We start from the raw sequence: 19,452 nt of genomic DNA, 5'->3' as shown, positions 1-19,452 counted from the left end.
AAAAATTGCTGTTGTTTCATAGTATATTTCTTGGCAATTAAAATATGATGCATTAAGATGTAAAAGGTGCAAAACTGTCAAGGGCTTGTTGAATATCCGGTTTATTCCTTACCTGCTGAACGCTCTCTAGAACTTTCAACTTTTGAATGCTGCCAAGTTCATAGTCACATCCTAATCCTAAAGTCTTGCAAGAGATATAAGCTATGTTTGAACTAAATGTCTCTTGTTCAACTTTCCAATGTAACCTAGAACTAGTGAAGGTGTAATAGCAGTCCATAGTACCATCCAACAAACAACAAAAGTGCATCAAAAACTTCTTAAAATACTCTAAAATGGTTTATTTAGGCTCAAAATCGAACGACTCACCTATTTACTAAATTGAACGTGACCACGGTTCAAGTTGACTTGATTCCACTCATGCCAAGTTGCTTTCAAAAGCATGGCAACTTCACAGAAATGTGGCCTCTGTTGGAAAAATATGGTTCCAACTAGATCAAACTAGGACTTTCTAGATGAAGATTTGACTCAGAACTGGTTAAACTCTCAATAAATTAAACAGAATAATCTGCAGATAAAGACCAATGATTTGACCTATAAAAATATGGATAATCCAAGCCAAACTCTTGTCTGTTTCTATGACTCACCCTCCTCGCTCACAGGTCGCTTTGGTTGTCCAAAAGTGAGATTACACTTTGAGCCAAACCTCTCCTCCCCTATCACTTAGCTGGGCAACCCGAGGCCCACAGAGGCCTGCTGAGTCATGAGTATAATAGTAATTCATCTAGACGTGATGAATAACCAACATGTGTTTGTTCTCTGTTGCACTTAGATTAGGTTTTCTATAAAAAGCTAACACGTAACAGAAATATAATGCTAGGGAAACCAAGGAACTAATGCAGATGTACAACTACAGAGGGTATTAAGCAACAATAACCCGCCCATCATTGTCCCTCATAGACAACTTGTATATAAGTCACCATATTTCTTTCTTTTCATGCGCGGGTTAAAATGTTTACAATATAGCATATTTATTGCTTTCCAAACTTGAATTATTATGTATGAAACTACATAAATAGAATAGAACTTATAGGTCTGGAATCATCCAATGCATTACTGTTACAGTTCCCCTTTAAGATAGTAATTTTGCTCTCATTTTTTCTTTCTCAGGTGGTAGACAGCCTGACAGTACTAAGCTTCTTGGAGTAAGTCGAAACATTTTAATGGAGCCAAATAATACCAGCAAAAGAACATCTTTAGGTACACTTTTCAATGTCTAAATACCAATGAGGAAGTTGTATATAATATATTCTAGGGAATGGGTACATGGGTAATTATTAGTACAGTTTTGTATGCAAATATTATTGTTGTAGGGATATGTGTAGAACTGTCTTCTATAACTTCTAATTATGATATGTTTTTTTACAGCATGCGGTTTACGTTTGTTACAAAACTGAAAAAGTAAATTTAAACGTTTACTGCAAACTATGCACCACCATTCTGATTTCAATGCAGTTTTTATTGTGGATGTGAAAAATAATTATAACTAGTGTGTGTGCTTTCTGTCTTTTTTACTAGATTTCCCTCCATTTTTTCTCTGCATTACCCTACCTCTAAAGTATTTCCCTTATGCATCCACCAGCCTGTAACTTTTACAAGTCCACCCTGCACTATTTAATGGGACATGCCACCATACTATAAGGTTGTAGTCAGCACACACGTGCCCTAATGGTTTTTCACATCATAAATACACAACACGCCGAGTGGTATCAAACACTGCGCAGGATACGGTGCAGTCATGCACACAGCATTTTATTGTGGCAATTCGCGGTCGTTCTGGCAGGGCTTAACACAAAATCCTAATCATAGTCCAGCAATTGCAAATAGCTAGACATTAAGCCCTGTCAAGCATGGCCACAACTCCCACAGCGCAATGCCTTGTACATGTGTATAGCAGATTGGTTTCTCAGGTTGCATCCATAATTGTCAAATTAATTTCTCTTCGACAAAGCAAAGACTCAGCACACACCCAGCAAATACTATTTAAAAGCACCTTTCTGAGGCGTAAATATTGGGGATTCTGTCACAGTATATATTGCTTAGCCCGCCACTAAGTACCCCAGTTTTGGTGAGTTCTCTCTAAGCCTAATATCCTCAAATTAATTTCTCTAGTATCTTCCCCACCTCTGCTTCCTGCGCGACCGACTTCCTCGCGAAGAAGATCACAGCCAAATAATGTGACAGGTAGACCAGCAAGCTCAGGTAATATTATTTGGGCAGTTTGTTGTACTATAGCGTTATTGTGTCTGTACTTTTAATCTGTGTGTAGCATAGAGTAGGGTAGATTGTTAGCGGGAAGTAACCATTTTTTAGCTTATTTGCTTAATGTAATAGAACATCTTCTAGCGAGCTATGTCTGCTTCTCTCTGCAATAGACCACTGCTTGGTCTCATTCTTGGCATTGCCGGAGGACAAAATATTGCTATGGCTGTGTTTCTAATACGTATTTATACACATCAGGAGAATCATGCTTAAACAAAGTTTCTCGAGATGAGCATACCAAAGTAGTGCTACATCTGTGCCTCCATATACTCTTCCTCAGTCTCGAATAGATACATAGTAAAGAGGAGAGGCTGTCTCACAAAAAACAGTTCTACAAGTTAAGTTCAAGTCTGTAAGTGAGATGACTTAAATGAGCCCCATGTGACTCGAAGAAGGAAGCACCTGGTCAAATTAAACTTTCCTTTCACATGTTGAAACAGAATCTTGTTTTAAAAGCTTAACACAATCAAAAATTAGACAATTCTTACCCATGATGGTTATCATCTGTATGCCTATAACTGTGTATGTTCCAACATTTTTATATATATATATATATATATATAAAATTCTAGAATACTACATTTTAATATTTCCCTAGCAGTATGAAAAAGATAAATCAATCTCAGATCAAGCAACTTTTGAAGACAATTTGAAATGTAGCACAAACTGGCATATACACATGATCTCAGGATGTGTTTAAGAATACAAAATGTTCTTTAATGTACAGTATAGATCTGTGATTATTGCTGGATAAACTGTGATGCAGAATGATATCAGCAGAGTAAAGAATGGTTTTAGTTGATGTTCCTGTCAACGTAATTTTGTGTTTTTCTTTCCCTGTAAGTGCATGAGGGAGAATGTATCATTTAACTAACTTTACTGACTGTCACTAATGTTATAAGTTTGAAAAAGATCTCAGGGACATGTTTCTGCTTTTAAAAGGGGTATCAGTAGTACCCAACCCTTCCTGTGGATAAATTATTATTATTACTACATAACTAATTTGGTAATGCTCCATGAAATCATTAAATACAGCATATTATATACAATAAATTGTAACTTTTAAAAACAGTTTGCTTTTTAATTTATATACGGTATGTAGAAGAAGAATTTTATAAGATCCTTGCAGAAGTACTAAAATATTGTACGTTTAGTCGGGTATTAAATAAAATATATATATTATATTTAAATTTAGATATCTTTTAAATCATTTCTATTCCTGGTCTTAGTCTATACTAAGTGAAAAAAATATTAGTGACCTGTAAAGATAATCTTTATTATATTGTTTGTGTTTCTAGTGTAGTAACTTAAATGAAAATTGATAGCCATAACAATATTTTCTTTTCTCCAGCAGATGATATCTAGTTAATATTGTCATCTAGGAATGATACATAGAAAAAGAAAAAAATAGACCTTAAAAGTTGTGGTTTCTTTCTCAAAAAGGAAGTGTTCTATTGGCACGTACTCCTTCAACAGCGCGGCCTAATGGTCCATCTGTATCTGTAAGGACACCACAGAACCTGCCAACATCTCCTTCTCTTGGAGAAGACCTTGGTATGATAGAGATATTTAGCTTTAACCCTTAAGTCACAAGTTCCACCTGCTATAAAACCAGTATTTAGTAACTGTGATATTAATTCCGTACGTACCAACTTTAAAATCTCCTACGCTTTTGATGTCACACACTGTTCCGCTTGCAGCATGATCTAATGCCACGCTCCACCCACAGTACACCCCTGTCCTCCCGTTTTCCCTTATGTGCACATTTTACACTTTGTCTGTTAAGCTGCCAGCTGTCCCAGTAAATAGAAGATTTGCTGGGACAGTAGACAGCCAGCTTGGAAATCCGGAGTGTCCTGGCAAATTCAGGAGTGCTGCTAACTATATTACCAGTATTATCTTTTTTTAAATTGGTTTAATTTAGCCCATAAGCTAAACAATTGCTTATCTAAGATACGCCTTAGAAGCCAGGCAGTGGTGGAATACAAAATGTTGGGTCCTCCTGCACACTTTATTGAAGCCCTCTCTCCATGTGCATATGGAGTGTTCTGGAACCAAATCTGTGTGTTTCGGAACATGCAATTGAGCATGCGTAAAATCACTTCCTGACCTCACTCATTGGCAGTTATATCATGCAACAGATAATTAAAGGTGCCAGTTTTGTACAAAAATAAGCCAGTGATATCCTTGGGGCCCCTTTGCACTACAAGGCAGGCTATAAAAAGGTGGTGTGCTGCACCCAGAAACAAAGTCGCACAGCTAGGTTGTCTAACACACATTACTTGACCCCACTTGTAGTAAGGTGGCTGTAGTAAAGACAGGGTTCTATGTCAAGTAAGAAGGAGGGGAAGGGAGGAGTAGCTGCGCGAGCTGTGAGGTAAACTGATCATGAGGGAGAGTGAGAGTATGTGTATGTATGTAAGTGTAAGTGTAAGGTGTCAGAGGGAGTGAGAGCGTTAGCGTGTGGTGTTGGAGAGTGGGTGTGCAAGTGTATGGTGCTAGAGTGAGTGAGAGTGTTAGCGTGTGGTGTTGGAGAGTGGGTGTGTAAGTGTATGGTGCTAGAGGGAGTGTGTCTTAATGTATGGTGTTAGCATGGATGTGCAAGTGAATGTTGTTACAGTGAGTGTATGTTACTATATGGCAGTTGAGTGTGGATGTGTTAGTGTATTGTGTTGGCATGTGTGTTAGTATATGGTGTTAGCATGCGGGTGGGAGCATATAGTGTTACCATGTGTGAGTGTATGCTATGAGCATGCATATGTTTGTGTTATTGTATGGTGTTAGAGCATGTGTGTTAAGTATGTGTCAGAAAATGGTATTAGAGTATACCTCTATGTTAGTGTATAGTGTTAGCATGAGTGAATTTCTCAGTATATGGTATTAGAGTGTGTATATTAGTGTATGTTCTTAGCATGATTGTGTATGTGTCAGTATGTAATGTTAGTGCATGAGTGCTTGCAAATATTTGGTGCCAGCTTGTGTCTATATAGTGTTAAACCCTCAGGGGTGAGTTTAGGGTTAGAACTGCAAAGGAGAAGAATGTATGTGTTAAACTGAATGGGTGTTAGAATGAATTTGTGTGTTAGTATGTGCATGTGTTTTAGTTACAAGTGTGGGGCCCAAAGAAATACCCCTGCCTCATGGACTGCAAGAACATGTGAAGGAAGCATCCATAGCCATTACATAAGACAGACGTGTAGCAACTAACATTTTAAATATAAAATTCAATTGTTAGTAGATTCAGATATAATGTTATTACATATATTTAAATTGTTCAGCAACATATGCAAACTGTTCAGTAAACACTGCACCCTCAAACTGGAAATTAGGCTTACTGTTATTATTATCCTTTATTTATATAGCGCCAACAGTTTACGCAGCGCTTAATACAATACATAAATTCAATGATAAGACAAGACAAGAATTGACAGACTAAGACAAACCGATACATTTGGTGGAGAGAGCGCTGCTCGCAAGCTTACAATCTAGAGGGAAATGGGGTGACAAACATAAGGCATAGAGAATGGGTGAGAGGTATTGTGGTGGTTGTATCGATGACAAGAAAGTTCTAGCAGCTAAGATGGTATGCTTCTCTGAAGAAGTGGGTTTTTAGATGTTTCTTGAATGTTGGGAGGGAGGGAGAATGCTGAAGGTTCCTTGGGAGTAGATTCCAGAGATATGGGGCAGCTCGAGTGAAATCTTGTAGACGGGAAAAGGAAGAGGTGATGAGGAGGAGAGCCTTAGCCCATGGGAGGAACGTAGGGATTGAGTAAGAGAGTATTTGCTAATGAGGTCAGAAATGTACGGAGGAGCAGTATTATGGATGGCCTTATATGTCAGTGCCAGAATCTTAAATTTAATTCTAAAGGTAATTGGGAGCCAGTGGAGGGTTTCACAGAGGGGGAAGCAGAAGAGGAGCGACGTGCAAGGAAGATGAGCCTAGCAGCGGCATTTAGGATAGACTGTAGAGGAGAGAGTCGAGACAGTGGAGTGCCAACCAGAAGAGTGTTGCAGTAGTCAAGACGGGAAATGATAAGGGAATGAACCAGGGTTTTTGTGGATTCTTGGGTGAGGAATGGGCGGATACGAGAGATGTTTTTTAGGTGCAAGCGGCAGGATGTGGCGAGGGACTGAATGTGAGGTATGAAGGAGAGGTTTGAGTCAAGGATGACCCCAAGGCATCGGGCCTGATTAGTAGGAGAGATAGTCGTGTTGTTAATGGTGATAGAGAATTCAGGTAGTGGAGTGGAGATGGAGGGAGGGAAGATAATGAGTTCAGTTTTAGAAAGATTAAGTTTCAGGTAGTGTTGTGACATCCATGAAGAAATAGCAGACAAGCAATTGGTAATACGGGACAGGAGAGATGGAGAGAGATCAGGAGAAGACAGGTATATTTGGGTATCATCTGCATATAGGTGATACTGGAGGCCAAATGAGTTGATTAGTTTGCCAAGAGAGGAAGTATAAAGAGAAAACAGCAGAGGGCCAAGGACTGAACCTTGGGGGACACCAACCGAAAGTGGAAGGGGTGATGATGTCTTGCCAGAGAAGTTGACAGAGAAAGAACGGTTAGACAGATATGAGGAGATCCAGGAGAGTGCTGTATCTCGAATGTCTATAGAGGCAAGTGAGTCTAGAAGAAGGTGGTGATCAACAGTATCGAAAGCAGCAGAGAGATCCAGTAGAATTAGAATAGAGTAGTGACCTTTTGCTTTGGCAGAGAGCAAGTCATTGGAGACTTTTGTTAGAGCTGTTTCAGTAGAGTGAAGGGGTTTGAAACCAGACTGTAGAGGGTCAAGGAGGGAATTAGAGGAGAGGAAGTTAATGAGGCGATTGTACACAATCCGTTCAAGCAGCTTAGAGGTAAAAGGAAGCAGAGAGATAGGGCGGTAGTTAGTCAAACAGACGAGATCTGAGGAAGGATTCTTTAGAATTGGTGTGATTAGCGCATGCTTGAAGGCAGATGGTACAGTTCCAGATGATAGAGAAAGATTAAATAGGTGGGTAAGTGATGGACCAAGGGGTGGATATAGAGACTTTGTCAGGTGTGAAGGGATGGGGTCAAGGGGACAGGTGTCTGTTACCTTCATTCAACTTCTGCTGTGTTTTACACTTTTACTGAGTATCAGCCAAAATATATGCTTTAGAGCTTTCTATCTTACTATAAATATAGTTGCGTGCAAAGCACTCTGCATACATACAAAAGTAGAATTCAGGAAGAAAACTCTGTTTAAATTATTTTGACTGGGTATTATATTTAAAACAGACAAAAGAATAAAATGTATACGTAATATGTATTGTAAATTAAAAATCAAAACTCTTAGAGCTTTTTTTTCCCTTCTTAGAGCTTTTTTCCACCTTCATCATTAAATCTTAATGTTCCACAGTCCAATGTCCAGGAATAAAAACAATGATTAAAAAAACACATTAAAGAGAAGGAAACTTCTGAAAAGGACATTCACCATTAGACATCTCTTCATCCAGAAATAATAATGATCTCAGAAATTTGGGTGTTCCTTTCGTATTCCTCTTTGGCAGACCGAATACCTTCATAATACCCAATGGTGCCAAAATATGATTGGGGAAAAACACAACTGAAAACTATGAATACACATTTCTAAAATAAAAGGTTGTTTACTTAGAGAGGGAATATGGTTATAGGGCTTTTTTTGTTCCTATCACCAGAATCTACTGCCAAAGCACAGCTTACTTGGTTGGTGGGTATTAGAAGTTTAAGGTCAATTTACAGTTCTTGGGGAATGAGGTAGGAGACACTAATTCACTAACACTAATCCTAATCCTAGTCGAAGTTCATCTTAATCTACTAACTGAATGGGGTGCCCTATTTGTGATAGCCATGGTACTCCCTTCTTTAAGGACAGAGATTAGACCCTGATTGTCACAGTATATGGTCATGCATATCATACTATGGAAATCTTAACAGCCACTTAATATTTTCATTAGGATCAAGCTTGACCCTCATTGTGCAGTAAACCTCCAAATACATTGTTTTCTAATCCCTCTAGTGAACAATAATGCTTTATGTTTTATATTACTAAAATTACTGGCAAAGTTTCCTGAAATAACATTTGTCTTAATTTTAGTTGAAACAACAGTATTTAGTCCAAGTCCGAAATCAGAGGTAGACGTGTTGGGCAAAACCAGATACACAGGTATGAATTGCCAATTTCAATGGAATTGTCAAAATTACGCTCACTTTTACACCTTTATGCAACTTTTTTTTTTACTTACAGCTAGGTAACAACAGGAAATCACTTCTGGTTTTTTTGAGATGTCTACAGGAGAGGCCATCTTCTTGACACCTCAAGTTGTTGGCCTAAAATTTGTGGTGATAGTCTTACAGACGAAATGCACATTTGTAAACAATATCTGGCACTGAATATAAATGGCCACTTTGCTTAAACAATGCACATAAGGTACAGGACAGCATCCTAAGTAAGCTTCCAAGGATTCCAAAGCAATCTCAAAATAAGTAAAATTTACATAAAAAAATTTGGAAATTTTGTCACTTTCACCCAAATAAACCAATCAGATTGCATTTCATTTACACCCCCGGATTTCTTACAGCTTCTGCATTATCCCACGGGGTGGATGAAAGATTAGTGCTTCATGTATTGTTTGCAGGGACGAAGACCCAAAAATTTATTTTCCAGTTGGAAACAATTTGCCAGAACCACACGCTTGCAGAAGTAGAGAGAGCCACATGGCAAATCTCACTGGACATATGCCTTACTAACAAATGGATTTATTGATTATTTTCTTGAAGTATATCATACCTTCACTGTTGCCCTGTGTTAGTTTGTGATCATTGCGCAAATGTGCAGTTATATATTGCTTCAAAACATTAATTTGTTGTGTGTTATACTTATCATACGTGTAAAATATTTATATGATTAAAATTATATTTTATTGAATGTTTTCATAATCCTCAATAAAACTCCTTACAGACAAACCAGATGTAAGATGAATTGCCTATGACTTTGAGATATCTCCATGTTAATGTTTTGTTGTTGTGGTTTCTGTAGCTAAGCATGTAACATACATGAGGAAAGAAGATTTAGTTCCATGTTCGATCACAGACTCTCTCAGGCATTTCCCGGTAGAAGAGGCCACCAATCAGGAAATCTTGAATGCTCCTCAGAACCCACCATCCAATCTCACTGTGGTGACTGTTGAGGGGTGTTCATCCTTTGTTATCCTTGATTGGGAACAACCTGACAATGACACTGTTACTGGTATGTACTGTGCATGTGAACCAGATTTTCTGTAACATGGAAGCAAATGTTTTCTTTCAGTCTTAAAGAGAGTTGCATCAGAGGATTCTTCCCTCCTTTGATGTCTCCTTTTCTAGGAGATCAGAATGTTTGTTGGGTGTGAGTGTATCACATTGTTCTACAGCTGTGGAAAGTACAATCATGTGAATAGAACAAAAGGAAAGTATGTAAATAACATACATTCTTCTTCTACTGAATGCCTTACTTCATTATCTGTATAGGTATCCATTGGTCACAAAGTCACATTAGGTCTTTAGTAAAACACCACAGCCCAGCCAGGCTTCTATCCAGGCCTCCAAAACTAAACTGTCCCTGCCTTTTAAAGTATTGCGAGGCATGCACTTCTGCCCAAATGTATACATAGTTCTAGTTAGTTTGCTAATAGGTGTGTGAATGAAAAATATTCTATACTGGAGGTTTTAAGCTTCAAGCCAGTCATAAGCTGTAAATATGGCTTCTGGGTAGAATGGACTTTCATCTCTGCAGTGTGCATGATCATTTTGAAAGCATAAGGATGTGGAGAACACTGCTGCAGGTGTACAAGTAGTTCATCTGCTGAAGTCCATTAAAAAACTAAAATAAACATAACTTTTTGGTTATGCACATACAAGGGATTTTTCAGCCATGGTCTAGTGAGTCTTGTTTTATTTGTGCTGAAATGTCTACTTTAATTTACATATAGCAGTAGGAATACTGAGATAATATACAGTACACTCCTAGATTGCAGATAAAAGCATAGTAAATAATGCTCACACAAAGTAAAAAACCAAACAACACAATTTGAATGTATGTAAGATTCCCTGTAAACAAGCCAAGTCCATTATCCAGTTATCCAGCTTGTATTGAGTTATCTAATGGTTGCTCAGTGCATTACTCAATAGCAGAGCAAAACAATTGTTCTAAATAGTTGATGTCATTGATTGTTACAAAAAGAAATGGAACAAGTTATTGGCCCTTCATTATTGTACAGGCCAAAGTATGGTATTATACCACCACGCATCACGACCAATTTCTCAAATGCATTTAAAGCTCAGCTCTCTTACATAAGCTAAACATTCATCTGAAGAACTTTAAATTATACACATTGGTATGCACATTTCCCAGGTTGCCTAACTTCTGATGTTTTTTAGGGGTGGTATTCTTTAAGCCTATGTATATTTAAGATGGATGTATGCCTTTAAATCCATAACACACAATACACATTTTTTTGTGTTATAGTGAGGCCACTAAAGTCATTCTGTTAGTATAAGTCCATCCCACCAACTCATCCAAACAATGTCAGATACTCAAATGATATGTTACATTATTACATTGTTACATTTATTTATGCAGATTATTTATCAAAGAACCTTACCCCTCCCACATTGTAAACAATGCACAATGTAATAGATTGTATATTTGCAAGGGTTTGTCCTTCTCCATCTACTCTATATGTCTTAATGTATTTTAATTGTTATTGACCATTTTCTATATTGTCAATTTTAATGAGTTGAAAATTACATTTTAAAATGTAATACAGAAAGATGTACCATTAAAAGGAGCTTTCGGCTGTTGGTTCTTTAAAAGTAGATATAAAGCAGTCATAGTTTTTTTAATAATGATGCCAAAATTATGTATATCAATTAACTATATACTATCTTTTACTTTCAGAATATGAGGTTATTTCAAAGGAAAATGGAGCACCTGCTGGCAAAGATAAGTCAATCATAACCACAAACCAAACCTACTCTACTGTGGAAAACTTGAAACCTGATACAAGGTAAATAAAAATACTGCTTCACTAATTTCTTTAAAAAAAAAAAAAGATTGTATTTCCGTCTTCTATTTCGTACTACATCATCCTTTTAGACTTTTCCAAATGAATTTACTGAATTGTCTGGGTGAAATAGTATAGTTTTGTCAACGAAAGCAAGAGTATTTGCATTACTGTATATGTTATGCTCCTCTGTCGTTAAATGCGCACCATGAAACACAGAGTCTTGTTGAGTGTTTGAATGATGGCATCACATCTGGTTCCTGTCAATGTATAGCATCATTCTAGACGAAAGTAAGTCTTTCAATATACTAAAATAGCAGTTTGCATCCCAAGTGCCCAGATGTTTGCATAATTTCATCCAGACACCTACTTTAATGTTATCCTACCCATTTAGGACCATATCCTTCTTCAACTTTAAACAACTTGCAGGTTGCAATGTTTCTGTTTTTGATTATAAAAAAAAATCATGGATTTTGAAAGCAATCAATCTAAAAAGCTTTGTTGGTTGGAGTGCATCTCAAATGTAAAATGGTTTACAACATATACTGCTAAAAAGTATTCAAAAAGCTGAACATTGTTTCTGATATTGAACCAATTGAGGCCCCAGGAGAGGGAGAAAGATTGACGTGTGAATTTTAGAAACCATGTAAAGTACCAGTATTCTAGTATTACTTATTTTCAATTGGTATGAGTTCCATGTGAATGTCTTTGATATACTAACGTACGCTACGGACCAAAATTACGTGGACACTTGGTCATCACACCTATATGAGCTTGTTGGACATCCCATTACAGGCTATGCCAGTCTCTCTACATGTCAAACCATGTATTTATGGACCATGCTGTGTGCACTGGAGTATAGTCATGCTGGACTAGAAAAAGGCCTTCCCCAAACTGGTGCCACAAAATTGGAAGCATGCAACTGTCTAAAATGTCTGTAGCATACTGGAACTAAGGGACCTAGTCCAAACCCTAGAAAACGCTCCCAGACTTTCAGATAGTGAAGCATGACCCATCACCTCAGAGTCCAGAGTGGTGTGCTTTACATCACTCCAGCCAATGCTATATAGTGTAAGCGTGTGGAAATGTAAGTGTATAATGTGTTAGTCAGTGAGTGTGTTAGCATATGGTGTTGGAGAATGTGTATGTGTAAGTGTATGACATAAGCGTGCGCATGAGTCAGCATATGGCATTAGAGTGTGTGTTACTGTATCGCCCCACACTATGGTGTTAGCATGAGTGTATGTGTGTGAATGTTAGCATTTGGTGTTAGAGTGAGTGTGTGTCAGCAGATGGTGTTAAAGTGTCAGGGGTGAGCATAGAGTTACTGGTGCCTGGGAGAGGGGTGCAGAGGGGCAGAAGATGAGAGGGAGAGTGAATGGATATATAGGTTGTTAGAGCTAGTTTGCATGCTAGTATGCGTGTGTTAGTTAATGGGGAGACACACCTAATTCATCCTCTCTGTGAACATTTCCTCCTGTATCTCTCCAAAACATTTTGATCGCAGCTTTGAAATTATTTCTGAGTCAGAATAACTTGTAGTTGGTCAATGGCTCACAGATCTTCTTCTGGGAGTAATCTTTCATTCATACACCCTATTAGAAAGTATTAGTATTAGAAAGTGTTTCTGAACAATAATTCTGCTGTATGACATGTTTTGCAAGTTAGATACTAAAATAAATACCGTTAGCTCAGCAAATCTGGTAGCAATTTTCATCCTTGTCACTTTGCTCTGTCTGTCAGACATTTTAACTAGCTGTGATGTAAATGTGATCTGTTTCTCCATGGTAAAAATGGATTAAATTGAATGTCATTCCACTTATCAATTAATATATAGATGTTTGAGGTGTGTATGTGTAACTGGTCTTTGCTCATGGCATTATCCTGTGCCAGACTGGGGATTAAGATTGGCCCTGGCTTTTTAAAACCAGCAGCCAGAAAATGATGTACGTGGAGCTGCATACTGGATACTTACGGCAACGTGTATCCAGCCGGCAGCTACGCACTAATGGAGCAGATAAGCAATGCCTGCGGTGAAGGTAAGTGACCTGTGCGATCTGGCACTGGCCCACCAGGCTTATACTACATGGCCAGGCTGACTAAATATAAATATTCTATAAATCATAGCGTAGAATGGGATTTTGAATTCCAACTCCACATCCTCAATGATTTAACTTAGCACCACATTAAGCTAATTTAGAAACCATAGTGAGTATTGGGAATTCCTATCTTAATCCAATCTGGTAAGAAATAACTCATATGTGTGGTATAGACATATTCCCACCATACATGGAAAGCTTTATCATAGCTGGAAAGCTAAAAATTCCAATATTGCGGTTATTTAAAAAATCACAGAAAAGTAGTAATCCTAAATGTACAGTTCCATTTACAGAAATAACATACATTTTAGAAGGAAAAACATGCATGTCACACTTTCACATGGTCTGCTTCTTCAGAGGTGTGTTGCTTTGCCTTGACATCAATGTTCCCTCTAATTCTCCTTGGTTGTGCAAAATTTTTCCCAGAGCTAAAATTTTGTGCTAACAATATGCTTCTACAGTCCATGTAAAGTTGGTGGAGCTGCAAAAAAAATCACATTGCAAGGGGGTGGAGCTATATATTTCTAACCCTTTTGACTCCATGGTCTATTCTAAAGTTGAAATTCTCACCGCAAAAATTAATTATGAGCGAATCATGAGCGGGGGCTCCGGGCTGCATAAAGGATCAATATACATATATTATTCTTTTTTTTATTGGGAAAACTGCATACCATTGACAGGGGTACAGCATAACACCTATCACTATATACTGAGGCACACATTGACTGGGGTACAGCATAACACCTATCACTATGTACTGAGGCAGACATTGACGGTGGTACAGCATAACACCTATCACTATATACTGAGGCACACATTGACTGGGGTACAGCATAACACCTATCACTATATACTGAGGCACAGCACAACACCTATCACTATACATTGAGCCAGACATTGACAATAATGTAGCATAACCCCTATCACTATATACTAAGCCAAACATTGATGTGGTGTAGGCCTACTGCTTCAGTGTCTGGCTTAGTATATAGGGATGCACCGAAATGAAAATTCTGGACCGAAAATTCAGCAATCACTTGACCGAAACTGAAAATGACCCCCCCTTTAAAAAAAAAAAACACTTTATTAAAAATAAAATATATATACACACACACACATATATATACACGCACACATATATATACACACACATATATATATATACACACACACATATATATATACATACATACACATATATATATATATACACACACATATATATATATATATACACACACATATATATATATATATATACATACATATATATATATACACACACACATATATATATATATATATATACACACACACATATATATATATACACACATATATATATATACACACACATATATATATATATATATACACACACACACATATATATATATATACACACATATATATATATATATATATACACATATATATATATATACACACACATATATATATACACACATATATATATATATACACACACATATATATACATATATATATATATACACATATATACATATATATATATACATATATATACACATATATATATACATATACACATATACATGCACATATATATACACATATATATATATACACATATATATATATACATATATATATACACATATATATATATAATTGCTAACAGCAATTACACTCCTATCATGCCCAGGCAGCCAGTACATGCTGGAACCTGGGCATCATATTAATGTGATTACAGCCTCCCTATGCCATGCTATCCCCCCCCTTACACATCCATGCTATCACACACACACACTCATTCACAAACATTCAGCATAAACTACAGCATAACACCCATCACTCTCACACACTTACTAATCCACTCTCACTTAATGTTTTCCTAGCTTTCCTCTGTTAGTTACTTTTCCTCCTCCTCTTCGTTCTTCCTCTTCACTCTTCTTCTTCTTCTGTGTCCTGTCCTTCCGGTGCAGTAAAGAAGGTGGGCGTGGCTTCAGTGCTGTGTGCCGGGATCTGACATCAAATCCCGACGCAGAGCGTCAGTTGCCGCGCGCATAGCAAGGGAGCAGGATCGGAGGTCTGTATTAACAGACCTCCCGCTCCCTTGATTGATTTTAAGCCGGTTGGGGTGAGATTTTTGATCTCCCCAACCGAGCTTGCTCCTCCAGCGGCGGACATTAATGTCCGTCTCTGGAGGAGTGCCAGCGTCACCCTGGACGGACTGCCCGCCCCCCCCAGCTCCCCGTTACTTACTGTGCGCACAATGTTAGTCCCTCGAAAAGTTATGTGCGCGAGCACAAGCGCACAGCTTAGAGGGAACACTGCTTGACATCCTTTCAGATGTCATCACGGGAACTGAATACTCATATATTTTAAACATGCATGGGTCCAATAATGATGCATGAGGTGAGTCCAATAATTGATTTAAGGGTTGAGACTTTTTTACAGCAGAAAATGGACAGACTAGATGGTTCTCATGTGCTGTGAAGTCCTATGTCTCTATAGTGTGTTGGCTTCCAATGTTACCGATTTGTCATATTCCGTGCATAGGTTGTTACGTCACTTTTATGATTGGTGGATAGTCTGCTTAAAAGAAAGTGACCAAATGAAGGTCACTATTTCACTACAAATAATCCCGTAACGTTTTATCTAGCAGTAGGGTTTTCATTTATTATGTTGGCCTTGTACCATAACTAGTTTTTAAGAAGGGAGTGGATGATCGCACACACGTTTTAATGGGAAACATATTACCTATCAGTATTTTCAAGCATTTCATAATAAATGTCTCTACAATGTAGAACTTGCCCCTTGAAACCTTTAGTAATTTATTATTTACCTGACGTTAAAGCTGTAAGACCACAGACCTGTTTCTGAGGGCAATGTGGTTTTTCTGAGGGGTAAGCAAACATTTAGGTGATATATGGACTTCTTAATGGGATTTCCATGTTTTTCTCATGTAGCTACAGTTAAAAGTCTTGCGATTCCAGCACCGCCAAGCATCACTTTAAAGTCTCCTCTGTTTATTCAACTGTTTGTTTTGGAGTGTTTATATAGTCCCTTTTTAGCACTTTTCCACTGGCTTATAACTCAACAAAATGCAGGATTATATGAATGGCTTCTTGCCTGGCAATGTGTGATCCAGAGACCCAGTGTTTATAGAATAGTTGGTCACAATTTGCAAACAAGACATGAATGCTAGAAATTAAACCCCTGGACTTTTTCTTATAATTTCCATGTAATTTCTAAAGTACTTTGACTTATGTTTGAATTAGTGCTTATTCTAAAATTACCAAATCTTACAGAATGAAAACACATTAGAACAGGGCATGAATTATTACACTTCTCGAGCTGTAGTTCAAGATGTTTTTTACTGCATATATCATGCTTTTAGTATTAGAATACACTTAAAACAAGTCATCATTAACTGGTTTCAAAAAGTTGCCTAAAGTAGCATGTTTTTCAGATTAGTTTATACTTGTACATGTACATCTTCCAAATGGAACATCAATATTTTTGACAGCAAATAACCAGTATGCCTATGATGTAAATACCTTGATCAGTCCTTGGTATTGTTTTATATTCAGGATAGCCATATGCCTGTTCATACACATTTAAATCCTCTCACTGCATTAGCCTCTACCACTTATGCTGGGAGGCTGTCCCACCTGTCTGCCACTATCTCAGTAAAGTAACCTAAAGATGTTCCTGCCATCAGTATGATGAAATTCTAGGCCATTAATGCCTCAGCTACAGGTTTATGTTTACGCCTATGGTTAGAAAATATGAAAGCTACAGATCTAATTTTCATTTTTAGCAAAATATTAAGGCCATTTTAGCATTTAAGACAATGTTTTTGGAAGCAATCTCTCTGGGAATGATGATTACATTTACAGGTCTTTTTTTCACATTGTCCAGAAGTACAACGTTTTCAGGTTCAATTAGTGGATTTAGCTGCTCACCAAATCTCATTTGTACCAATTAGGAACTCTTATAAGGAAATTTCATTTGACATGAGTAGGAGGTACAAATTAATGTTATACCATTACTAGTGAACATTCATGACCCTCCAATGATCATAAAATAAGTAAAACATACGGAAATTATTTCTTCATATGGAAAAAAGTGGTTTTCCATATTGCGTACGCAGCTTCCTTTACAACTTCCATTAGCTTTCTGAAGACATTGGGTAGTCTTCTTCTAATAATGTGTCAGCAATGTCAGACAGCCAGACTATTAATATATGATAATTGGAATCCAATTGTAGTTGCCATCCATTAAACTCCCAAAGATTTCAAGCCTAAAATCCAAGGTTTCGCTTTCGAACTCTCAGCTGTGAGTGTTAGCGACATTGATTAAGTCTGTTCAAACATTTGGTTTCCACTTCACGGGATGTGACTGCAAAGGAAACCAGTGAAAATGATATAGAGGGCTGCATTGCCTCTAAGCATGGGTGTCTGTCGATGGAGGGTAAAGATATAGCTGAAACATTTGTTAAAAATGTTAACTTAATATTAATGTTGCAGTGTTCAAAGTATAAATATCTATTGAGAAAACATGAAAATATGCAGTCTGAATGCCAGAAACCCATGTGGTTTATCAATTACTGGATTTTGCTTCATAGGAAATTGCTTTCAGTTTGGCGTTTGCATTGAATGATTTTGAAACCTCATGGCAATATAAAACTCAGCTTACTTTCTTGTATTGCTACAGAATCGTGATTGTGTGTTCTAGTCAGCTTGTGGCTTGGTAAAAGTTCCAATATTATCTATCTATCTATCTAGTACCTGGATATGTCATCTGCATTAGGCAGCACTGAGAAGCTTCAACGGAGGTCTGCGCAAATCTCGACAGAATAACAGGGCTGGCTTTCAGGGGAGTGCGCAAGGAAGACTAATCACTCAATAGGGAAACTGGCCCCAACTAAAGCTGCTGCTCCTTCTACTAGAGGACTATCTGCATATGTACACCATGTGTTCAGTGTAGTCAGGGTTATGAACCTTGTATTGACATCATTTGAGAATAAGAAGGACTCTTTTAATACATACTCAAGCTAAGATGAAACCAGAGTTGCCCATATGTCCACATAAGTACTTAATATAAAGAGAGTCTAGTCATTAATATGATACAATACAAATTGCTTTTGTCAGGGCCCCAAATCTGTTTATTTTAACCACATTAGTTGGATGCCAGCAGTGGCATATTTATCAGGGATGCTATCTCTTCAAAGAAATTGTTTGGCAAAAGGAACCACCTACTTAGGTTCATTAGATACAGAAACAAGCCCATGTTGTATCCCTTCTTGAGTTAACAGGAAGACAAAACTGTCACATGACATCACGTGACAGAGCCTCTGACACAGTGATGGTGCCACCACCTAACGCATCCATCAGCATAGCATAAACCTCCTCAACATTATATACAAATATACCATATAGAAAAATACAACATTTTGTATGTTTTTTAATACTTAAATATATGTTTTCCCTACACAAATCTCTCTAAACCACCCTAGTCCCATGGATCAAACTAGCTTTGAGGCCATGCATTCTACAAACTATCCACCAGCATTCTACAAAGTATCACAGCCCATGTCTCTTTCTGCTTGATACGGAGCCAGGGCACAATTACAATTATATATGGATGTTCGGAGGGTTCTGTTCTAAAATTCTGACGAGTAATCAGGTTTGACTAATTACTCTATAAATCAATAACTCAAGGTTATTGCAAATCACAAATTTCTAAAAGTCACAATGGCAGCATCTGTAAAAAAAACAGTGTTGGGTCCCCACATGTTATGAACCGGTTTAAACAAATCAGTAATATTTGAAAGCAGCATAAATTGTGAGAAGTGAGCGAGTCCCTGTGTGGTACTCATACCTATTGGAGTTTTCATTTGTTAGCTTTGGTTGAATAACTACGCACATATTTCTATCATTGCAACGTTCTTCTCAGGTTTTAGTCATTTCCTTCTAACTAAATAAAGTACGCT

General features: G+C 37.5%; 1 protein-coding gene across 1 annotated transcript in view; it reads left to right on the top strand.

Moving 5' to 3' along the window:
* The window catches only part of LOC149300863 (target of Nesh-SH3-like), a 171,001-nt gene that overhangs the window by 137,119 nt on the left and 14,430 nt on the right, over positions 1 to 19,452 (top strand). Inside the window, exons 33-38 of the mRNA XM_089484449.1 lie at positions 1,168 to 1,257; positions 2,170 to 2,259; positions 3,763 to 3,873; positions 8,424 to 8,492; positions 9,366 to 9,575; positions 11,265 to 11,373. Of these exons, the coding sequence (XP_089340575.1) occupies positions 1,168 to 1,257; positions 2,170 to 2,259; positions 3,763 to 3,873; positions 8,424 to 8,492; positions 9,366 to 9,575; positions 11,265 to 11,373 (679 nt within the window). The remainder of the gene's footprint in view (positions 1 to 1,167; positions 1,258 to 2,169; positions 2,260 to 3,762; positions 3,874 to 8,423; positions 8,493 to 9,365; positions 9,576 to 11,264; positions 11,374 to 19,452) is intronic.

The sequence above is a fragment of the Sceloporus occidentalis genome, unplaced genomic scaffold (assembly GCF_023333645.1).
Source record: "Sceloporus occidentalis isolate IW3139 unplaced genomic scaffold, rSceOcc1.0.p SCAF_22, whole genome shotgun sequence".
Classification (NCBI taxonomy): domain Eukaryota; kingdom Metazoa; phylum Chordata; class Lepidosauria; order Squamata; family Phrynosomatidae; genus Sceloporus; species Sceloporus occidentalis.
The sequence above is the reverse complement of the archived record's forward strand: the minus strand, read 5'-3'. Positions and strand labels throughout refer to the sequence as shown.